We start from the raw sequence: 24762 nt of genomic DNA, 5'->3' as shown, positions 1-24762 counted from the left end.
AGTGTTGTGGGAGAAGGGAGAGTTTTGACATCAGGGGAAATGCTTCAGGGCAGAGCATTAGCACACGCACACAAGCCTCAACCCGAGTAACGCTCCCCCAAGGTTGCTTTAAAAAAATGAAATAAAGAGATGGGCGATCTGAAGGCATCTCATCTACTTTGGCCCTTAGTGCAAAGGTACTGAACTGGATTTCATTGGCAGGTTTGGTACAATTTCATCAACCCTTAATCCAGACAGGTTTGTGATCTCACTACAATGGTAAACATTCTCACCTGTGGTTTCATGCAAATTGAGACCCAGTCTATGTTGACTGTTGGGTGTGCTTGTGTTCTTCTATGGGTGATTTGCTTCTTGGGTTTGAATCTTGTTTCAGTCACTAGAGTGATTTCACTGTTCTCTCTTTCCCCTTCCCCTCTGGGTCTGGTCTGAGTAAAAGTGTCGAATGCAACCATGCGACTCTTGGTATAACATGTGCCACACTAGGAGGGAACAGAGAGGAGTTTAATCCTCCTAAGGAAGGCTCATAAATTAAGGAACTGCTAAACTAAATGGACTCCTTTTCCTCCCCATTTCAAAGACATCTAGACACCTCCCTACTTGATATTGATGTACAGCCTACTTACATCCGAGTAATGATCAAGGGAAAGGTTAGTACGCTTTGTTGTTATTACTTTTATTTTATGTTTTTCAGAAGTTTAATTTTGACTCATTTCCACTTCCTAATATTGGCTCCTTCAACACATCAATTCTGTACTTGTTCTATGGATGTTATTGGCCTGGTGGGAAGAGTTCTAGGAGTAAAGGAGGAAACCTACTGTCACCTCACCCTTCCAGTCTTGTCACTTCAATCTGGGGGACTCAAAGAAGGCAAAGAAAGCCTGCCCTCTTTCTTCTCCCTTCAGTTCCTTGTGGGTTTCCACTCTGAGACCCAAGTCTAATGAACCCTGATAGTTTTTGCATCTCATGACATCAGTGAAAATGAAATAAGGTGACAGGCACCAAGACATTGTGGCAAGAAAAGGCTTAATCTGTTTGTTATTTGCCATGCAAAGTTGCATTTGCACTCACTTTCTTGGCTGGATTATACTTCTTAGCTAACTTTTGGGAAGCAGCTTCACCACACTGCATCAGTTACATTCAGGTGGGATATCTTAACATTTGAAATTAGCCATTTCGGGAGTATTATGGAAAAGCAAAATTGGAAGATATATTTAACTGATGATGTAGAAAGGCCCCCTTCCGCACCATTTTTGTTCCTGCTAAAACTTTTATTTGGGATAACTGGAAGGTAAGTTATCCTAAGAGCTGGAATATACCGTGAATAGAGAGAGGGAACGTTTTTTTAAAATCCCTGTAGATCTTGCATTTTCTTCATTTTTTTTATTTTAAAAATGCCACTGCTGCTAAGCTAAATATTAGAAGCTCTATTCGTAATCATACTACTAAATGCAGATTAAAAATTACTTTCAGTCTAAAATAGACTAGCATAATTATTCTCATTTAGTTGCCAATATAACCTAAGTACCATGCCATAACCTTCTTTAAAATGTCATACATTTCACTGACAACACTGAAGGCATACGTATATGTTTGAAGGCGCGCACACACACACACACACACACACACACACCATACTTACAACGTAAATGAGGACTGTTTAAGATGCAAATCACCTGTTAGGATTGGTATTAATATATACCACAAGAGGGATTTACGTCAAAAAAATTCCTCTTGGATCAAAGACATGTTATTCATATAACTGCACGTTTTTCTATCTGGGTCACAAATGTTTTATTCTTCCTGATTCATACTTCACATCCCTGTAAACCTACAATACCAAGTCTGGTAAACGTACGATTTTTGTATTGCCTGTATCACAAATGGCGTAGTTCCTTGTCTGTGTGTTTTGGGTTTTTCAGGCATTTCAACTTGTGCTTCCTGCTGAAGTGAAGCCAGATAACAGCACTGCTAAAAGATCTCAAACAACCGGGCATTTGGTTCTCAGCCTACCAAAGGTAGGGCAAGATGTTCCAACGATGCTCAGAATTCAGTTTTACCTTGGATCTGCTTGCCTGCACATTCTTCTTCCTCTCCCCATACATTCTGCCCTTGAGGCATTGCAAAACTCAGAGCAAATGTCACCCCGGAGCACAGTGTTACCGCCAAACATCAAACACGAAAGACTGGATAAACACATAACCTCAAAAAAGAAGAAACATGGCAAACTTGAGCCTCAGTTCTGAGTGGACTGCCTCTTCAGTGGCACCTTCAGAGCTAAGCCCATGCTGTCACGTTGCTGATCTGATGCCTTGCCTGTCTCTGCGAGCATTTCAAGGCCTTTTCACACCATAGTCTTTAGAGCAGAGCTACATTAGCGTGCCTGCTGCAGTGTGTAGGTGTGTCACGCGAATGCAAACTGCACTTCTCCCTGGGGCTGGAAAGGGATTAGTTTAACCTCCGGTTTGCTAGTAAAACTGTATTACTGTGTCGTGAAACGGTGCATGTCTAAAAATTGTGTCACCAACATGAAAAGTTTGGAAAGCTCTGCTTTAGGGACTCGAGATCTTGCTCTCTTAAAGAAGCATTGGCAGAAGCAGTGATACCTTTTAGGAGACTAAGGATATAGGATGCTGCCTTAGAGCAAGTTCAGACTATTTGTCCTGGCCTAGTTTTGTCTACTACCCAGCATCCTTTTACCTGGAAATGACAGGGATTGAACATGGGGTGTTCTGCATCCAAACAAAGCATGTTCTCAGCCGCTGAGCAGAGAGCTCACCAGGAGTGTCATTCTCCAGATGGGTGCGGACCACAGTGGAACTTTGGTCTGTTTTTTATTTAATTATTTTATTGCGTATCATACTTGAAACATGCAATTAAGTGGTTGTGCCTCATCTTTGGGACGCTCTCCCCCCAGCAGATAGCAGGAGGCACCTTCGTTGGTGACATTTAGGTGTCGGGTTAAAAGCTTTTTATTTAATAACTCTTTTAATTGTGTTGCTCTTTTACCGTTTTTCTGGTTTGTGGGTTTTAATGGCTGCTTAATGCTTGTTCTGCTGCTTGCTCTTGTTTTTATTGCCTCAGTTCTCCAGTATCTTCATTGCCGATTTTATTTTATTTTTTTGCACCTTTTCTATACATGAGGTTCAGACATTCATAGGAAAGTGTTCAATAGACACCTGAAATCAGTGGTCGCCAATGTGGCTGTCCTACTGATAGCGTTGGACTACAACTCCCATCACCTCTGAACAATGGCTATAACAGCTGGGACTGATGGGAGTTTGAGTCCAACCTCATTTGGAGGGCACCACATTGGCCTCCCCTGCTTCAACAACAAATGGTTTTTTTAAAATTTTATTTTCTTTTGTGGGGGTTTTGAACTGACTGTAATGAAAATTAAATAAATGCTAAAGTTATGGAAAGCAAAATTTTGCTCCAGTAGCAGGTTGCACAGCTGCAATTTGTATTCTTGGTCTGGAATACACACAGAGACAAAGATAGAGATGGCTGTGTAGCGTTTTAACTGTTTCTATGTCGAAAACTGCTCTCAAGCTGCCTTCAGGGCATGTTTTCTTCCCCTTGAGCCATGATTCCTTGCAAAGCTAATGCATCAAAATGCTGGTCTTTTCTCCCACACCCCAAAGTTATTAACAGAAGGCATTAGCTAGATAGTGTGTTCCTTCTCTACTTTTTTTTTTAAAAAAACATTTGTTCTTAAATCTTTTTTAAAAATATGACTCCTCAGCTGAGATGTATGTAGCCAGTCTCCTTCAAGTTCATACCATCTGTCTTGTCTTGCTAGGCCTCTCATTAATCCCAATGGTGCATCTGTAATGACAGGTTTGCAGCCTCATCAGTAGCTGGAATTGTGCCTGAAATGTTATTCATTTGACCAAAATCCACTTCTCCAAAACATTCAGAATACACTTAAAATGAATATTTATCAGACTTCTAAATCACAGAATCATAGAATTGTAGAGGTGGAAGGGATCTCAGGGTTCATATAGTCCAACTCCCTGGAATGCAATAATCTCAACTAGATCATACATAGCAGATGACCGTCCAACCTCTGCTTAAAAACCTCTTGTGGGTGCCTGCTCCACTGTTGAACAGCTCTTACTGTTGGACAGTTCTTCCTGAAGTTTAATCAGAATCTACTTTCTTGTAACTTGAAGGCATTGGTTCAGGTCCTATCCTCTGGAGCAGGAGAAAGCAAGTTTATTCCTTCTTCCATGTGGCAGGCCTTCAAATATTTGAAGATGCCTATCATATTTCCTCTCAGTCTCCTCTTTTCCAGACTAAACATACCCAGCTCCTTCAAGTACTCTTCATAAGGCTTGGTTTCCAGACCCTTGATCATCTTGGTTGTCCTCTCTGCACATGTCCCAGCTTCTCAATCTCAATCTTAAATTGTGGCACCCAGAACTGGACACAGTATTCCAGGTGCAGTCTGACCAAGGCTGAATAGAGCAGGACTATTACTGTTGATGCAGTCCATTTCTTGCTGCTGCATCACACTGTTGCCTCATAAAAAAAATTCCTTCAGTAGCACCTTAAAGACCAACTAAGTTTTTATTTTGGTATGAGCTTTCGTGTGCATGCACACTTCTTCAGATACAGTGAAATGGAAGTTTCCAGGCACTTATGTAGAGAAGGGGTGGGGAGGGGTGGGGATGGGGAGGGGGGATCACTCAGAAGGGTGGTGGAAATGGGTGATTGACTGACTGATAGCTGTTGATGACCGGAAACGACTGCAAATGGTTTTGCATGAAAAAGCAAGGGTTGAGATGGCTGAAGATCACTTATCATGTATAATGAGATAAGAATCCGATATCTCTGTTCAAACCAGGTCCCTCCATGGTTTTGAGCTTGGTGATAAGTTGCAATTCAGCAACTTCTCTTTCCAGTCTATTTCTGAAATTCTTTTGTAGTAAGACAGCTACTTTGAGATCTTGTATAGAATGTCCTGGGAGATTGAAGTGTTCTCCTACTGGTTTTTCTGTCTTCTGGTTCCTGATGTCAGATTTATGTCCATTTATCCTTTGGCGTAGGGTTTGGCCTGTTTGTCCAATATAGAGAGCTGAAGGGCACTGTTGGCATTTGATGGCATACACAATGTTAGAGGATGAGCAATTAAATAGTCCTGAGATGGTATGTTGGATGTTGTTGGGGCCAGTAATGGTGTTGTCTGGGTGTATGTGGCAGCAAAGTTGGCATCTGGGTTTATTGCAGGCTCTGGTACCAGTGTCCATATTAAGTCTGGTGGTTGTATTATTGTGGGTGAGGAGTTGTTTAAGATTGGGTGGCTGTCTGTACGCAATGCAAGGTCATCAACAGCTATCAGTCAGTCAATCACCCATTTCCACCACCCTTCTGAGTGATCCCCCCTCCCCATCCCCACCCCTCCCCACCCCTTCTCTACATAAGTGCCTGGAAACTTCCATTTCACTGTATCTGAAGAAGTGTGCATGCACACGAAAGCTCATACCAAAATAAAAACTTAGTTGGTCTTTAAGGTGCTACTGAAGGATTTTTTTTTATTTTACTTCGATCCAGACCAACACGGCTACCTACCTGTAACCAGAACTGTTGCCTCATGTCCAGCTTATGGTCTACTAAGACCCCTAGATCTTTTTCACATGTACTACTGGCAATCCAGGTGTCCCCCATCTTATATTTGTGCAGCTGGTTCTTCTTGCCTAAGTGCAGAGATACTATGGATAGCAGCCACATGCCACTGCAAGTGTGTTCATAAGTAAACTTCACTGAGAGATTTACCCCCAAGTAATCCTGCATAGGACAGCAGCCCACAGGACAGGACAATTGGCAAAGGTGCCTGGGAAGGAAATTCTACAATGAGGGAGCCTTCACGGAAAAGGCCTTGTCCGCAACTGCCACTGACTTCACTGCCCAAGAAAGGGCACCCACAGCAGAGATTCATAGTGATCTCTGCAAATGAACAGGCTCATCCAGAAGAATAGCTTGATACTTTGGAGGCCTGAGGAGTGACAGGTGAATCTCAACATTTGCAGTGCAGTGATGTACCACTGCCTTGCCATGCAGTACAGAGAGCTGGTGTAGCGTAGGAATGAAAGACACCCTTGGTCCAAATGTCAACTGCTGCAAACTTAACAAGTTCTGCTAGGGGCTTAGATATCCCCCACCACCCAGTAAAGTACCACTTTTCCCCCAATATGGAACTCAGTCGGTGAATGTTGCCAGGATTGTTACCAGAACAGGGCCATTAAGAAGCAGGAGTGAAGTATCAGCATGCTTTCGAGGTTTGTAGAAGTACAAACAAATTCCAACCAACCCCTCACAAAAAAACAAGCCCAAAGAGACCAAAAAAAGAGTCCCAAAATACAGCCAAATGAGAACTGAGCATGCTAAATAGCCATGAATGTAGATTGACAGTTGGAAAACATTAGAATGAGTGGAGAGGAGGAGAGACTGTGGAATAAACTTATATGGAGGGAATGGCTGCCTGGAACCATGAACTGGAACACTCCTTTTAGGAGGAATATGCACTGCAACATTTTGTTGCTTGTGTCATTTGCAAAGAATAATGCCAATCTACCTTACAGAATTGTGCATGTCTTACAAGTATGTGAAGTGTATTGAACTCTCAATTGTGCCATATAAATATTTGTCAAATAAACCAGTGTCTGGAAAGGAACCTTCGCTATATTCAGAGCTGGTCTTGGCAAGCCTATGCAAAAGTGTAGGGTCTCATATGTATTCACTATGCAGATCTGAGGACTCTGGATCTATGGTCATCCAAAGTGCACATGCAGCGCAAGAATAGTAATTCCTCAATTGTATTGATTCATAAGCATCCTATTTGAGAGTTCTTACATCTCAGTGCAAGGCCTACATTGGATGGCTTGTTAATTTTGCAAAACTCCTCCAGCTTTTCAGAACTTGCAGTCCTTAAAAAAAATAAAATATTGCCTTTCTAGTGACCTTGTGGTAGCAAAGATCCTGGAGAGAATAAATTTCTGCGTCAAGTAAATGAAAGCATTTCATGTTCCCGGACACACTTTTATTAAGTCTGAAAATTAATGTCCTTCCTTCTTCCAAAGCAAGTAATAAGGGCAGCAAAAGGTTTTAGACAAATAGAACAGGACATTTTTCGTCACGAAGCTAACCAAAAGGGAGACTTTCAAGTTTTTGCATAGGGTGGGTTTCCATAGACATTTTGTGTTTCACAAAGTCAATGCAAGTTGGCTTCCTGAGTTATGTATGTACTCTGCTGGTCTACTTCAACCCACTTTTCAAAGCATTTTATAAGTGTGCTGGGTTGAGATTGAAAAATGCATTGGTCCGTTGGCACACTTACTTGTGGTATAAAAAGGTGAAAGAACATAAAGGATTCACGAACCATATAATTAAGAAAAATTGTATAGCGTATGGGATCAATATAAAAATTTGTTGGAGACAGAAGCACCATTTTGGCTTTCACCATTGGAAGACATAGCGGTAAAGAAAAAGAATATGATGGAAGGTTGGGCAACTTATAGAAATTTATTAAGAGAGGAAGGAAGAGAGTTTAAATTTAAAGAATTTAAGGAATTATCAGAAATGTTAACAACATGGATGCAATATCATCACTTGAACAAAATATTTAAGAAAGATAGGAAACAAGGGTTTGGTGAACAAATATCACAATTGGAGAGAGACCTGTTGGAATGTAATGTTAAAGTGCTGTCTAAAATATATAAGATATTGGAATGGGAGACAAAGGATGAGCAAGTAATATCTTCAATAATACATTCGACAATAGTTGTAATATAGACATGGAAGCATGGGAACAATTGTGGAACATGGATATAAAATTTATAGCATGTTATGGCGCTGTGGTTAAACCACTGAGCCTAGGGCTTGCTGACCACAAGGTCGGCGGTTCGAATCCCTGTGACGGGGTGAGCTCCCGTTGCTTGGTCCCAGCTCCTGCCAACCTAGCAGTTCGAAAGCATGTCAAAATGCAAGTAGATAAATAGGAACCGCTACAGCGGGAAGGTAAACGGCGTTTCCATGTGCTGCTCTGGTTTGCCAGAAGCGGCTTTGTCATGCTGGCCACATGACCTGGAAGCTATACGCCGGCTCCCTTGGCCAATAATGCGAGATGAGCGCGCAACCCCAGAGTCGGTCACGACTGGACCTAATGGTCAGGGGTCCCTTTACCTTTACCTTTTTATGGTTTAAGAGAAAATCATGAAAATTATATATAGATGGTATCTAACACCTAGTAGATTGGCAAAAATTTATAAATCAAAATCGAGTAAGTGTTGGAAATGCAAAGAAAAAGAAGATACTTTTATCATATGTGGTAGTCTTGTAGTAAGGTTAAAGCTTCCTGGGAAATGATGTATAATGAATTGAAAAATATGTTTAAGATAACATTTGTTTTTTAAAAAAACAGAAGCTTTTCTCTTGGGAATTATAGATGTAGAACTACCCAGACAGTATAGAAGTTTATTTATGTATGCAACTACAGATGCAAGAATGTTACTTGCCCAAAAATGGAAAGAAGAAGTCCTGAAAAGAGATGAACGGATACAAAAACTTATGAATTATGCAGAAATGGCAAAACTTACCGGAAGAATAAAAAAATCAAGATTTCAGCAGGTGTCCAATCAGGTCTGCTAGCTTTGTTGTTTTTCATTTGGTTAATAGCTATACACAACTCTCTCAGATTTGGAGTTACTGCATGCTCATCTCTAATCTCATCTCTAATTGAGTGTGCAGATAAATTTGTGACCATCCTTCAGCTCCTCCATGATAATATGATAGCAACAATCGCAGATTACAGTGGCTCTCAAAGTGAACCATTCACAGTTGAATCAGGTGTTAAACAGGGTTGTGTTATCGCCTACTCTATTTATTATTTTAATTGCCATGATTCTACACATTGTCAAAGGGAAACTCGCCACTGGAGTAGAAATCATATATTGAACAGATGGAAAGGTCTTTAACTTGAGTAGGCTGAAAGCAAAGACTGAGGTTACCATAACTTCCATCATAGAGCTTTATAGAATCATAGAGTAGGAAGAGACCACAAGGGCCATCCAGTCCAACCCCCTGCCAAGCAGGAAACACCATCAAAGCATTCCTGACAGATGGCTGTCAAGCCTCTGCTTAAAGACCTCCAAAGAAGGAGACTCCACCACACTCCTTGGTAGCAAATTCCACTGCCGAACAGCTCTTACTGTCAGGAAGTTCTTCCTAATGTTTAGGTGGAATCTTCTTTCTTGTAGTTTGAATCCATTGCTCCGTGTCCGCTTCTCTGGAGCAGCAGAAAACAACCTTTCACCCTCTTCTATATGACATCCTTTTATATATTTGAACATGGCTATCATATCACCCCTTAACCTTCTCTTCTCCAGGCTAAACATACCCAGCTCCCTAAGCCGGTCCTCATAAGGCATCGTTTCCAGGCCTTTGGCCATTTTGGTTGCCCTCTTCTGGACACGTTCCAGCTTGTCAGTATCCTTCTTGAACTGTGGTGCCCAGAACTGGACACAGTACTCCAGGTGAGGTCTGACCAGAGCAGAATACAGTGGTACTATTACTTCCCTATATCTAGATGCTATACTCCTATTGATGCAGCCCAGAATTGCATTGGCTTTTTTAGCTGCTGCATCACACTGCTGACTCATGTCAAGTTTGTGGTCTACCAAGACTCCTAGATCCTTTTCACATGTACTGCTCTCAAGCCAGGTGTCACCCATCCTGTATTTGTGCCTTTCATTTTTTTTTGCCCAAGTGTAGTACTTTACATTTCTCCTTGTTAAAATTCATCTTGTTTGCTTTGGCCCAGTTGTCTAATCAGTTAAGGTCATTTTTAAGTGTGATCCTGTCCTCTGGGGTATTAGCCACCGCTCCCAATTGGTGTCGTAAAAGGTGTAACATTGGAAGATGTTGATCACATCTCCTACCTGGGGAGCTATCTTTCCACATGGGCTGACATTGATACGAAAATCCAGCATTGCCTGAAATCGGCAAGTGCAGCTTTCTTCCGATTGAAGTGCAAAGTGTTTGAGGACCAGGACACTCACAAGGAAACCCAAATGCTTATATACAAAGCTATTGTACTACCAATCTTAATAGATGCTTGTGAAACATGGACCACTTATAAACAACATCTCCAACTCCTCAAAAGATTCCATCAATGGGGGTCTCTGAAAAAATTGTTGGAAAGACAGGCGAACTAATGCAGTGTGCTGGAAGAAGCAAAGATCACCAGTGTCGAAGCAATGATTCTTCAACATCAGCTTTGTTGGACTAGTCATGTTGTTTGGATACCTGGTTACCATCTTCTAAAGCAACTACTCTATTCTGAACTTAAAAATGGAAAGTGTAATGCTGATGGTCATTAAAAGAGGTTTAAAGACTCTCTCAAGGCAAATCTAAAAAAATGTTGTATAAACACCAACAATTGGGAAACACTGGCCTGTGAGTGCTCCAATTGGAGAACAGCCTTTACCAAAGATGTCATGGGCTTTGAAGATGCTCAAGCTAAGGATGCAAGGGAGAAATGTGCTAAGGGGAAGACACGTTTGGCAAACCCTCACCATGATCAACTCCCACCTGGAAATGTATGTCCCCACTGTGGAAGGATGTGTGGATCCAGAATTGGCCTCCACAGTTACAGACTCATTGTTAAAACTTTGTTGATGGAAGACATTCTTACTCGGCTACGAGTGATCGCCAAAGAAGATTTGTAAGAATTACCCCAAACAAAGGAGCTGATGAATCTCTAGTGAATCTGTACAGAATCACTTTGGGGGAAATGCATGAGCAGCATTGCAGAGTTGCAGCCTTCTTTGTTTCTGACACCAGATGCCCAGTTGATGACAAAGGAAAACATAAAAAATGAACATAAATGTCTCCTAGCAACATCAGTTTTCACAGCTGTCCAGGTTTATCATCCAAAAAAGCAAAGTTCAGCAGATGCATTGGTAAGGAAAGTTGTCATACCCATATTTTGATCAAACTCTTAAGGAGGCTTACAACAGATTGCAGTGATTTAAATAAAACAAGAACCAGCACATACACAGATAACCCAGCAGCCCTTAGTTTTCTGGCTGATGGATGGGACCAGAGTGTGCAGTTCCCACTGGGAAACCAGTTGTAGTGCAGAGTTATTCATGGCTGGGATGGGGGGGAATCAGCTCTCAGCAGCTTCTCCTTCTCTGTCTGATGAAGAGGATTAGGTTAGAATCATAGAATCATAGAGTTGGAAGAGACCACAAGGGCCATCCAGTCCAACCCCCTGCCAAGCAGGAAACACCATCAAAGCATTCTTGACATATGCCTGTCAAGCCTCTGCTTAAAGACCTCCAAAGAAGGAGACTCCACCACACTCCTTGGTAGCACATTCCACTGCCGAACAGCTCTTACTGTCAGGAAGTTCTTCCTAATGTTTAGGTGGAATCTTCTTTCTTGTAGTTTGAATCCATAGCTCTGTGTCCGCTTCTCTGGAGCAGCAGAAAACAATCTTTCACCCTCCTCTATATGACATCCTTTTATATATTTGAACATGGCTATCATATCACCCCTTAACCTTCTCTTCTCCAGGCTAAACATACCCAGCTCCCTAAGCCGTTCCTCATAAGGCATCGTTTCCAGGCCTTTGACCATTTTGGTTGCCCTCTTCTGGACACGTTCCAGCTTGTCAGTATCCTTCTTGAACTGTGGTGCCCAGAACTGGACACAGTACTCCAGGTGAGGTCTGACCAGAGCAGAATACAGTGGTACTATTACTTCCCTAGATCTAGATGCTATACTCCTATTGATGCAGCCCAGAATTGCATTGGCTTTTTTTAGCTGCTGTGTCACACTGCTGACTCATGTCAAGTTTGTGGTCTACCAAGACTCCTAGATCCTTTTCACATGTACTGCTCTCAAGCCAGGTGTCACCCATCCTGTATTTGTGCCTTTCATTTTTTTTTGCCCAAGTGTAGTACCTCACATTTCTCCTTCTTAAAATTCATCTTGTTTGCTTTGGCCCAGTTGTTTAATCTGTTAAGGTCATTTTGAAGTGTGATCCTGTCCTCTGGGGTATTAGCCACCCCTCCCAATTTGGTGTCGTCTGCAAACTTGCTCAGGTTGGTCTTGACCTTGCCATTATATTCTTCCTGAGAGGCATGGGGTTTGACTTCCCAATGGTTTGTGGTCCGTGGCTGCCCAGTGTGTAGCTTTGTTCTGCTTAGCAGCTCTAGGACAACTTGGAGCCTAGTGTTCCTTCTAGCAGAGAGGGGAAACAAGCTTCCTATGTTAGCTTCCCTGCTGGCTGAAGGTTGGGCTAGACTTCCTCTTGCCATGCTGTTCTTCCTTGGAGGTAGAAGATGTGATCCCCCAGTAGATCTTTGACCTTTGATGGATGGGACCAGAGTATGCTTTCTCACAGTTCTGCAATACTAGGCAAACTAATAGGAAAATTTATTGGGCTTCAGATGACATTAATAAACTAAATATCTAAAAATTAATGGCAGTTGAACTCTGAAAATCCAAAGCTATAATTTATAACAAAAATATATGTTTTCCACCATCAAGTTGAATGATCATTGACATGCTGGTGCTCTATAATTCTGTGAACATTTTGTGCAGATATCTTCAGGATTTGCATAAAATGTTACTCAACTTGGAAGTCCAGAACAGTTTTTGCATTAGACTCAGAACATAAATACACACAATCTAGGCAAAGCGGAGCACCTCTAGGTCTCACTGATTTAAGTAAGAGAGAGAGGGTGAAGCATAGGCATAATTCTGCCATTGAAATCATTGGGTTTTAGATGTGCTGAATTTTGGCTGCATTGTGCTCCATGATTTTTAAATAATACAGAAGGTTTGGACCTCATTCTTTTTGAATCATTGTCTGCTTTAGGCATCAAATGTAAGTGTGTGTGTGTGTGTGTGTGTGTGTGTGACTCAGAAGATTTTATTTATTTTCAGTGCCTGGAGCTGAACTGAGATAACTTGTGCTTCCTAGCCTTGATGTTCAGATAAGGTGGACTGAAATGTTAAATAAACACATTTTACCTGAAGTATTTGTGTTTATAAAGTTTTCTGTCTTACAGAAAAATGCAACCTAATGATGAAACCAATATATTTTTTTTTCAGGCTAAAGAAATAATTGTGGCTAAGCAAGAAGTATCCACTTCTAAGAAACCCTCTGACACCACCAAGCTTCAAAAAAATCAAAGAAGGTAATAGTTATGATTTATCTATCTAGCACCTCAGTTTTTATATGCGCTGGAAATGGGTTTTTCAGTTGCAAGGATATTTCTTCCCATGGAATGCACAATTGTATGGAATAACAAAAATAAATATTGATTTGTATGAAATAAAGCTTTATATGGAGCCTTGTCCAATGCCTTTATAAATGTCTGCTTTGGTGGCCAACCTGAGAAAGTTCTTACAACCGCAAGTCAGATTTATTCCATTGACTGTCACTTGGCCTCTTCTACAGTGTTATGAATTAAAGCTCAAATTCTTGATCAAGAAAGGAATTTTCATGTTCTTCTAAGTGATATTTCCTGGGTGCCTGAACAACTTAGGAAGAAACAAGTCATCTATTTGAATTCCATCTCATTTAGTTTAGGGCTTTTAAGGGCTGAAATTTTCAAAGTTATTGATCCATAACACAAGGTAGCATAGGCTCTCATTGGCAAGGAGGAAAGGATGATATTTGTCTCTTGTGTTCTGAACAAAGGTTCTTCACTCTGCTAAGTGATATTTCCTGAGTGCCAGAGCAACTTAGGAAGAAACAATTCATCTGTTTGAATTCCATTTCATTTAGCCTAGGTTTTCTTTTAAGGGCTGATCATACTGAAATTTTCCAAATTATTGATCATGAACACAAGGCAGCATATGATCTCATGTTTGTCTTTTGTGTTCTGAACAAAGGTAACATTCTGCTAGTGGACTAGGAAATCTCTGCACTAGATCATGTGTCATACCGGTAGAATTATAGGATTGTAGAGTTGGAGGGATCAGGAAAATCATCTATTCCAACCCTCGAGAATCTTAACACACATCCAATTTGAAACTATACCTGACCCTGCTTAGCTTTGCAAATGTGCTGGCAGTTTACTTTCTGCATCACTAGCTGGAGAAAGATGAGTGTTAACACTGGGGCTGGAGGGACAGTGCATAGTGGACCATCCTTTTGGTGAAGGGTGGGATAAAAATACTTTAAAATCAAAATCTACCAGAAACAGAGAATTGTAGATTGTCACCACCATCATTTCTGTGTTTGATATTAGACTCTCCTATGTGTTGCTGAAAGTTCTGTAGGGCAACTCAGTTTCTGTAGGGTACTGGCCCAACTCCCGTTGCCTCACATGAACCGACTGCACAGCCAGTAATGTCTCCCTCGTCGAACCTGCACCTCACAGAGAAAAATCAGTAGCTTTTGATTACCTGTCTCTGAAGGAGATTGACCATCATTATGGATCTTCTCATTGAGGAACTGAAATAAATAAATGAGGAAATCCAGGATCCTTGGAACCCAGGTTGAGAACCACTGCTTAGGCAAATGTCTCATGGGGAAGTGATTTGATAACTGTTTAGCTTAGCATTTCTTGTAAAAACAAAAACAAAAAAACAAAACCCTCTGCTAGCCACTTTAGTTCTTCAGGTTTCTCATCCAAAAAAGCAAAGCACAATTGATGAGCTAGTGGGGAATATTGTTGTGGGGACTGTGCCAGGAGCGTCATCTCTCTCTGTCTCACACCGAGAGAAGATTCTTGTAAAGCAGACTGGGTGGTTGCTGTGGGAGTCAGTCTTAAGTCGCCACCTTCAGGGTGGTGCTGACCCAATTGCTTCTTTGCAAAGTCAAGCCTCTCCTCATAGGGGTCAATTACAAGAGCTTTGACGAATAAAATTTATAGGAGCAAATGTTCTGCATGATGCTGCATGGACAGCTTAACATGGATTGGAAGATCTGGTAGTGGGAGCTTGGCTACTTAACAGATTGCATAGATCTCTCCCCAATCCAGAGGTGGATGCTGGAACAAATGGAATCTTCGAATTGTAGAGTTGCAAGGGATCACTAGGAGCTTCCAGTCCACCCCCTGCAATGCAAGAATCTTTTGCCCAATGTGCGGCTTGAACCCATGACTTTGAGATTAAGAGTCTCATGCTCCATCTTCTGATGGGACACTTTTGGTGGTTAGTCATACCCCTGCGATTCATTTTGGCCTTTTCCAAGGACCGATTCAATTGTGTGATTAGCTCTGTCCTGTGGAACTCCTTGCCAGTAGAAGTCCCAGTAGAATTCATCCCTGCCTTTTTTTCTTTTTCTTTTTCTTTTTTTAAAAGCATTTTGTTCAGACATGCCTTTGGAATGTTATTGTTTAAAAAACAAAACAAACAACCAGTATTTACTGATGTTTCATTGATGTTCACATTATGTTTTTATGTTGCATACCACCTTGTTATATTTTTATGAAAGTGCAGTAGATATCTAAATAAATAATAATCCATTTTTATCGTTGCTCCATTTTAGCAAGGACAGTTCCTAAACATGTCAAGGAGTTGGCTTGAATCTCACCCCCCCCCAGTAACCTGAGAGCCTCCAGTAGGAACACGGGCAGGTTTTTAAAAACTTTAATTAATCATATTTATGACATGTACTGAGCTTAGGGAACAAGGTGACCTAGACAACATGAGTTGTGACTAAGACCTTGTTTCCCATGATTGATGTCTTCCTCTAAATAATACTTGTAAAGGCGTGTTCTTCCCGATCAGACCCTGATTTTGAAAGTCATAGGTGTCCTTCCACTTCCAGTTCAATTGATGTTCTTCAATGGATGTTCTTTAGACTGCTGCTTGATTGCAAGAGTCAGACAGGCTCTTGGAAACTCATATCATATATCTCTGTCTTAAGTATATATTTTGCTTGTGTAACAACTATACTAGGACCCAGGTGGCGCTGTGGGTTAAACAACAGAGTCTAGGGCTTGCTGATCAGAAGCTCGGCGGTTTGAATCCCTGCAGTGGTGTGAGCTCCGTTGCTCGGTCCCAGCTCCTGCCCACCTAGCAGTTCTAAAGCACGTCAAAGTGCAAGTAGATAAATAGGGATCGCTCCGACGGGAAGGTAAATGGCGTTTCCATGTGCTGCTCTGGTTCACCAGAAGCAGCTTTGTCATGCTGGCCACATGACCCGGAAGCTGTCTGCGGACAAACGCTGGCTCCCTCGGCCTATAGAGTCAACCCCAGAGTCGGACACAACTGGACCTGATGGTCAGGGGCCCCTTTACCTTTACCTTTAACAACTATACTAAGACCTGTTCAAAGACCTAGATGGGAGCCTAGTCTTGTCTTCATCTGCTAGTAAACACTGCCAATCAAACTACTGTGCTATATGTACAAATAGCTGTACCAAGTCAGGCAAGTCACCCTATAAAATCAAATGGGGCGGGGGGGGGGGGGGGAGAGAGCACAAATTCTGGGCCTGAACTGCCTGTCTGCTTGTGCTGGTGGCTTGTAATCTTTTTATGGTCTCATGATTACTCTCAGTTAATTGCAATAACCTCACTGGGTGTAAAGACGAACGAGAATGGCTGTAAAGCACTTAGAGGTATTAAGATTGCTCCATAAATGGCAAGAACCACAGAGCACTAACATTTCATAAATGATATCATTTAAATAATAGTGTAGATTTAATGAGAGGCTGTGGCTTATACAAAATCCAGCATTTCATAGACTTCAGCTCCAGGGACTGCAATTGCAACCTGTTGCATTTGGGAAACAATTCAAATTATCCATTGAAGGGAAGCCATAGCTCAATTCTGGGTTCATCTCCAGTTAAATTATCTGTGTCTCAGGTCTTCAGAGGCGCTATAATACTGAATACTGGGGAAGCTGCACTGATGGTCTCACTCAGTATAAGGTAGCAGCTTCACATAGTCATAATTTTGAAATATAAATGATCTGCATATCCATGAAACTTCTCTCTTCCCCATGATATCACAACCATAATCATTATCATCTGCTTACAGGCAGATAAACAAATTAAGGGGGAAAGTCCCAAGGGAGAAGGACTTGCATAGAGGAAAAAACCACACATTGTCCTTGCAAATTTATGACCTCTAGGAGGCCTCTTCTTCTCCAAGGCATTAAACCTCCCTCTCTGAGAAAGGAAAAAAAGAGTTCCAACCTCAGACAGGGAGATCTGATGTTAGCTTCCCCCTCCCCACTTTCCTAGCAGCTTGCATTCCATAGAGCAGAAAACTGGGTGCACTAGGGACACATTGTGGGCATGCCAGGGGAGGACATGGGAAAGGCTTAGATATGAAATATCCAGTGCTTTTTCAGTCCCCTAACATGCCCCCAAACTGGAGATTGAATTACTCCATCCCTGGAGCTGGTGTAGCTCACGACTGTTTATTTCCTCCCCATTAATGAAAGACAAAACAGGAAGCAGGACAGAGAATTGCAAAGCAGGTTCCTCCACCCTCATTTCTACCCTGATTTCTGTTTCCTCCAAGGCCAGTTTTAGTATTACATGGTAAATTTCCATATAAATTAATATTCTTTCACAATATTAAAGAGTGGCCAAGAACATTCTTTTGGTGATCCATCTAAATTTTCATGATCTTCTGGGCAGTCCAGGAGGACAGAACCTAGCACATTCATTTTCACAAGGTAATGAATCGTGGACCTCACTTTCTTTTTAATGTGGAGAGAGTGGGGATGCCCTGCTCAGAACATCATTATTCGTCAATGGATTTTCACTAGGTTTCCCACAAGGTTCTGTGGGGAAAGGACAGAACCTGCAAGAAGATGTTTGAATTTCTTGAGGCTAGAGAAGAACTTCTTTTTCAAGAAAAGACACTCTTTTCTCCACAGGAGGTTTGCAGGTAAAGGAAATATATTTCAACGTTGTTAAAGGCATGAGAACAGAAGCCAAACGAGAGTTCCGACCTTCTTCAAGTAGGAGAGGAAAATCAGGTTGTTCCCAGCTGTGGGATAACATTGTTTGTTCTTTGGAAAGATGTGCCTTTGAATGCTGCCCCCGATACCTGGCATGCTAAGAGAAAAGGCTTGGCTCTGAGCTTCCAGGTGCTTGATATATAACACCTCAGAAGTGCTGATGTTTAAAGACTAGATGTTCCAGCAGGCTGCTCATGTCTGCAATGAGGCAAAAAATTCAGGCTGGTTTGAGAGGTAGGTAGTAAACCCAGGTGTCATTGCAATTTAGCGGCAGGCAATATGGCCTGATTTTGTAATCACAATACATTAGCCTGACCATTTTGTGTGGTGGGCAGTTCGTAGACATGCCACAACAGGCCCATTCCAGACAATTACATTCCAGTACTTTGATACGTCCAGAATTTCCTTGGGCAATGGGGGACGGGGTGGGAGACGATTGCAGTTCCTTCCACAAGACTTTGTAGTACCCAGCATCATCTTCCCATGTTGTAAAAGGGCTTGATCTTCTGAGCATTGTAAAGCTTCCTGTAATCTTTCCGAAGGAAAGCACCTGAGCCTTGAGGTCTGAATTATGACCGGCAATGAACATTGCTGCTTTTGATTTTGTGTGCTTTCCACATCGCCAGAATTAGATGGTGTGTGTATATATAATGTAATTTTGTTGTTTAGTCATTTAGTCATGTCCGACTCTTCGTGACCCCTTGGACCAGAGCACGCCAGGCACTCCTGTCTTCTACTGCCTCCTGCAGTTTGGTCAGACTCATGTTGGTAGCTTCGAGAACACTGTCCAACCATCTTGTCTTCTGTCATCCCCTTCTCCTTGTGCCCTCCATCTTTCCCAACATCAGGGTCTTTTCCAGGGAGTCTTCTCTTCTCATGAAGTAGCCAAAGTATTCTCTTCTCATGAGGTAGCCTCAGCTTCAGGATCTGTCCTTCCAGTGAGCACTCAGGGCTGATTTCCTTCAGAATGGATAGGTTTGATCTTCTTGCAGTCCATGGGACTCTCAAGAGTCTCCTCCAGCACCATAATTCAAAAGCATCAATTCTTCAGCGACTAGCCTTCTTTATGGTCCACTCTCACTCCCATACATCACTACTGGGAAAACCGTAGCTTTAACTATGCGGACCTTTGTCAGCAAGGTGATGTCTTTGCTTTTTAAGATGCTGTCTAGGTTTGTCATTGCTTTTCTCCTAAGAAGCAGGCGTCTTTTAACTTCGTGACCACTGTAGTGACTGACCATCTGCAGTGATCATGGAACCCAAGAAAATAAAATCTCTCACTGCCTCCATTTCTTCCCCTTCTATTTGCCAGGAGGTGATGGGACCAGTGGCCATGATCTTGGTTTTTTTGATGTTGAGCTTCAGACCATATTTTGCGCTCTCCTATTTCATCCTCATTAAAAGGTTCTTTAATTCCGCCTCACTTTCTGCCATCAAGGTTGGGTCATCAGCATATCTGAGGTTGTTGATATTTCTTCCGGCAATCTTAACTCCAGTTTGGGATTCATCCAGTCCAGCCTTTCGCATGATGAATTCTGCATATAAGTTAAATAAGCAGGGAAACAATATACAGCCTTGTACTCCTTTCCCAATTTTGAACCAATCAGTTGTTCCATATCCAGTTCTAACTGTAGCTTCTTGTCCCAGATATAGATTTCTCAGGAGACAGATGAGGTGATCAGGCACTCCCATTTGTTTAAGAACTTGCCATAGTTTGCTGTGGTCGACACAATCAAATGCTTTTGCGTATTCAATGATATAATGTAATAGCAGAGATAAGTATGTATATTGCAAGTAAACATAAAGTTTGTTGAACAAAGTGGAACCCATTTCAGTTTCCGTGAGCGACGTTTCAAGTGGCTATAAAGCATTGTGGCCCCTGTCACTGTGGTCTTCTGGCACCATTTCTAGATGATGGACAGAAGCTCCACTGTGAGTCAGGTGAGGAGAGCGTTGGGCTGGTGTCTTTCATTTTGCTGCTGCTATTGCAGATAATAAATGCTCCTGCCCTTGGAATCCTCTCTCACCTCTGTTTTTCATAACTTAGAACATGTTCACATTTACAAAAAAAGAAAGTAGGAGGTAAACTATTGGGGGCAGCAAACCCCATGTCTATTTGGTTTTATGTATATGTTTATATGTATGTATGTAAATTCAAATAATCTGTACTGGAATGCCAAAGAGAAAGATGAACTTGCAAGGCGCTTGTAGATATGTCTGGGCTGCTTTTACTCATGAAAGGGAGCAGGTGATGCTGTGGTCTAAACCACTGAGCCTCTTTGGCTTGCTGATCGGAAGGTTGACGGTTCGAGTCCGCGCTATGGGGTGAGCTCCCGTTGCTCTGTCCCAGCTCCTGCCAACCTAGCAGTTTGAAAATACGCCAGTGCAAGTAGATAAATAGGTACAGCTACAGCGGGAAGGTAAACAGTGTTTCTGTGTGCTCTGGCTTCCGTCACGGTGTCCTGTTGCACTAAAAACGGATTAGTCATGCTGGCCACATGACCTGGAAAGCTGTCTGTGGACAAACGCCGGCTCCCTCAGCCTGAAAGTGAGATGAGTGCCGCAACCCCATAGTCACCTTTGACTGTACTTAACCATCCAAGGGTCCTTTACCTTACCTTTACCTTTAACCTTTTACTCATGAATACTTTCCTTTCATATTTGTTTTAAAATTAGGCATTCCTATTCCAGTCCCACCTTTTAATCCTGTGGCTTCACAAGGGAGGTGCCAGGCCTTGTCCAAGCTCAAGGACAGCCTGCAGATGGGGTCAGATTCTGGCAGACGTAGACCGCACTAACTGCAGCTTCTGAACAGACTACATAGCCCTACATGGAATGCTTAACAGTTGTCAATCCCTTAATGTTAGCATCTCCTTAGGAGTACAGTAGAAGCATTTTCAATGACTCCTACAAATGGAGCCAATCTCTCCTGGTAAAATTTAGGATGCCAGGATGGGCAACAGCCCAGGGTGCATGCAGTTGCCAATGCTTCACCAAGCACATTGTCTGTGTTGTCCTCAGGTTAAAGAAACACTGATCCAAGTACAGTGGTACCTCGGTTTACAAACACAATTACAAACACAATACTTAACCTGAAGCGTACTTAACCTGAAGCGAACTTTCCTATTGAAAGTAATGGAATGTGGATTAATCCGTTCCAGACAGGTCCGTGGAGTACTTAAACTTAAAATATTCAAACCGAGGCATACTTAAACCGAGGTATGACTGTAATTGTGATAGGATGCTAAGGACATCCTCATCTTGGACTCTGGTTTAATTGTGATATCCAAATAGGACTAGATAATGATTTCAGATAGTTTGGGGAAGTTATGCCCAGACATGGCATAAATTTGTCAGGGATTACCAAACAGCCATTGTGGTTCTCTTCCCACCCCCACACAATTGCTTTCCAAACTTTGCTAAACAAGTATTTCAGTTTCTGGTTCCAAAAATTGGAACCAGAGTTGGTTAAAGCCAATTTGCTTCTCTCTATTGTTTTGGCTTTGCTTGGAGAAGTATGAGGTTGGATGGTTAGTCTAGAATATTAAATTACATGATAGATGCAGAGGTGTGGTTGTAGAGTAAGTGTCTTTAGAGCCTGCCTCAAAGTGACTAATAATCTGAATAAGAATCATAACACATTCTTGCAAATGAGCCGGGAAGACAGCAGTTAATTACCTCTCAGAAATGTCCATTTGTAGTGTGCCTACCGTAATATTAAATCCACTTTATTAAACTTGAACAGCATGAAAGATCTGTATGGCTAAAGTGTGTTCAGCAAAAGAGGGGAATGATTGAGCTTCTGTGTTTCTCACTAAGGGTGAAACTAAACGTGATGTTAATTACATGAATGCAATTAACTTGCAAGTTTCTGTTATGTTTTATTTTTTTGTTATGCATTCTGCAAGTCGCTGCTGAGTAGCCTCCAGACTGGGCAAGAGGGTAGAGCGTACCGAAGGAAATTTAGCTTTTTCTCTCCTTGCTGTGGGTACCAACAAAAATAACTTCTCCATAGCTCTTATTTGCTTGCCTAGGAGAATCAGTGGGAGTTTCCCTTGAAATGCAAATACTTTTTAAAGTATTCATGTTTAGATCATAACAATGTTTGAAAAGCACCTAGCTTTCTCCTTTCAATGTCTTTTGTGTTGTCATTTCGGCTAGTGAATGACCTTTCACAATCCTTCAGTGGAACTTCATGATTGTTTGTTCTTTCTAGATAGAGAGAACAAGCAGTTGTGAAGCTCCCCTGAACAGTGACTCTGAGAATAAATACATACTGCATCCAGTGGAAGACTTCATTTGTTGTTGCATTTCACTGTGGGCTCTTTGGCTGGGGAGATGCCACAGATGAACAGTCGGCACTGCTAGATAAAAGTGAAGTATCAGTGTCATCCAAGGAAAAAGAATGCATAGTTGCTTTTTGAATACCGTAAAATTAAGTTCTGTTTGCTTGTTCCTGGCATCTATATAACTAATTTTTTATGCACCTAGTAAGCATGTAACTATTTACATGTCTTGTTGGCCTTTGAATTTGTGCATTTATGAATTTTCTTGACTGCTTTGCATTGCCATTTGGTCTTTTCTCATTGGTTGCTGTTGCTGACACTGCTGGACAGCTCCCCTATCTGGCTCAGGATGCTGCATGATGGCTCTGTGGTCTAAACCACTGAGCCTCTTGGGTTTGCTGATCAGAAGGTCAGCGGTTCGAATCCCGTGACGGGGTGAGCTCCCATTGCTCCCACTGCTCCCTAGCAGTTCAAAAGCATGTCAGTGCAAGTAGAGGAATAGGTACTGCTGCAGTGGGAAGGTAAACAACGTTTCCGTGTGCTCTGGTACTCGGCACAGTATCCTGTGCTCCAGAAGCGGTTTAGTCATGCTGGCCATGTGGACAAATGCCGGCTCCTTCGGCCTAAAAGTGAGATGAATGCCGCAACCCCATTGTTGCCTCTGACTGGACGTAACCGTCCAGGGGTCCTTTACTTTTACCTTATGCAGGAAGACCATCCTGAAATGTGTGACGTAGTTTGTGTGAGCACCATTTCTGATCACCCCCTTTTTAGTGTTCTTTCAGCAGTAGGTAGCGTATGGTTATAACAGCAAGAGTGTCTTGATAGGGCAGGTGGAAGAAGGGCCAGTTAACTGGGCCAGCTCCATTCTTCCCAGTTGCACAGCAATGGAACTGTACTGGAGTGGACTGGACTGGGACATGCTTCCGTATATGTCTAGTCTGTTTCACAGCAACTTTGAGTTCATATTCTATGCACCGAGCACTCCATGTACATACTTTGCTTGCTGCATTGGCCCTGACAGATGAGAACAGTGAGTGCTAATCTGTTGAATGCTGTTTTAATTTTGTTCAGGGGTGAAAGTGGAACTCTTAGCAGGAGACGAGTTTATGTACTACTATTTTTTACTGTATGGTTTTGAATCTCATTACTTAACAAAAGGACATAGAAAAGCAGCCAACTAAAATAAGCACAAACTGATATAAACATACCATTCAATTTAAATAGCAACTAATATTTTGTTTGTTGTCAACAAAAGGTTTGGTTTTTATCACCGCTTTCCAGCATTTTTGTGTAATTGGGATGTTGAGAAGGATAAATTGCTGGAATGAAGCAAGTGAGATACATCTGCAATGAAAATAATGCATTTAAAATAGGTGCTTTTTCAGAAGCTGGCAAATTATACCTTGATGCATATTCTTGGTGCAAAGTAAGTATCTGGATTAAAATGAGTTTGAAAAATATAATAACCATTGTTTGTAGACCTTCTATGTATTAAATCGTACGTATGTAGTTTACTTTTGTGAGTAAACCTATGAAAACACACACACACACACACACACACACACACACACACTTTGATTTGTCCTGGTTTTAGAACCATTCTTGATTTAACATTCTTGATTGTGAAATTGTTGTCTCTGGAGATTTGAAGAAGCTACAGGATGAGCATCTGTCTGTCTTGGATAAAATTGTCCAAATTCTGCTAATGTGGATAAATCTTCGAAGTATTTTTCAAGTGAAATGTCTTCCAGGCAATTTTATATTAAGATGAAATAATGCATATAACTGATTATTATTATTATTATTATTATTATTATTATTATTACAGAAATGAGTATACAGAGAAGCTGGAAGTGGACCCTAGCAAGTATTCATTCCCTGATGTATCAAACATTGTCCAGGAAAAGGATCGGATTGGACAAGGGCCTATAAGGCTTCAGCGGCAGAAAACTGTAGATGCTACCGGTAATAACATGAGCTTTGATGATGACCCAGATGTTCCTCCTTTAATTTGAAAGATTGATATGGAGTTTCTTTTGACTTTAGAACAGCATAGACCTGTCTAAAGATAAGTGCCTTGCCTTTTAGCTGATTCCCTTATTCTGTTGTACAAACAAATGGATGTGCTTCTCTATAAACCCATCTACTTCAGCTGTCTCTGGTGGTAATTGAAATCCCTTTCAGAATGGAGTCCTGCTTTACTAAACAGCACATCACTTCCAAATTGCACAGGCCTTTTTCACATATCGTGCTTTGCCAGCCTTCTTACATCAACCTTGGAGATGGTGTGAATTGTTTTCGGGGTCTGAGGCAAATCTCCCTCTCTTGCATGTACTGAAATTGCTTCAAGACTCAAGGCCAGACTTGTTCTAAGCAGCTGAGGTGGGGAGGGGGACAGGAGGCAGAGCAAATCCATGTTCTATCTTTTCCTGCAATGGTTTAGAAGGGAAAGAAAAATTTGATTGTAGTTCCAAAGTTCAGAGTCAAGGGGACAGTGGTGAACAGTTTCTAGATGTGGAGCACTCATCAGAGT

The 24762-nt window shown here is 41.7% G+C and overlaps 1 protein-coding gene across 4 annotated transcripts in view; it reads left to right on the top strand.

Annotated features, from left to right (window-relative positions):
* DNAAF11 (dynein axonemal assembly factor 11) overlaps window positions 1-24380 on the top strand; it is a 38475-nt gene extending 14095 nt beyond the window's left edge. For 3 of the 4 annotated variants that reach the window (XM_088675903.1, XM_035126075.3, XM_088675902.1), the window contains 4 exons: window positions 578-647; window positions 1920-2015; window positions 13123-13208; window positions 24058-24380. In XM_088675903.1, the coding sequence (XP_088532029.1) occupies window positions 578-647; window positions 1920-2015; window positions 13123-13208; window positions 24058-24244 (439 nt within the window). In that variant the 3' untranslated portion in view covers window positions 24245-24380. Of the gene's footprint in view, window positions 1-577; window positions 648-1919; window positions 2016-13122; window positions 13209-22156; window positions 22221-24057 lie in introns of those variants that run through there. The other variant, XM_088675904.1, reaches the window with a different exon arrangement.
* The last annotated feature ends 382 nt before the right edge of the window (window positions 24381-24762 follow it).

Source organism: Zootoca vivipara, chromosome 8 (genome assembly GCF_965207765.1).
Source record: "Zootoca vivipara chromosome 8, rZooViv2.hap1.1, whole genome shotgun sequence".
Taxonomy (NCBI): Eukaryota; Metazoa; Chordata; class Lepidosauria; order Squamata; family Lacertidae; genus Zootoca; species Zootoca vivipara.
This window is presented reverse-complemented; position numbering and strand designations above follow the sequence as displayed.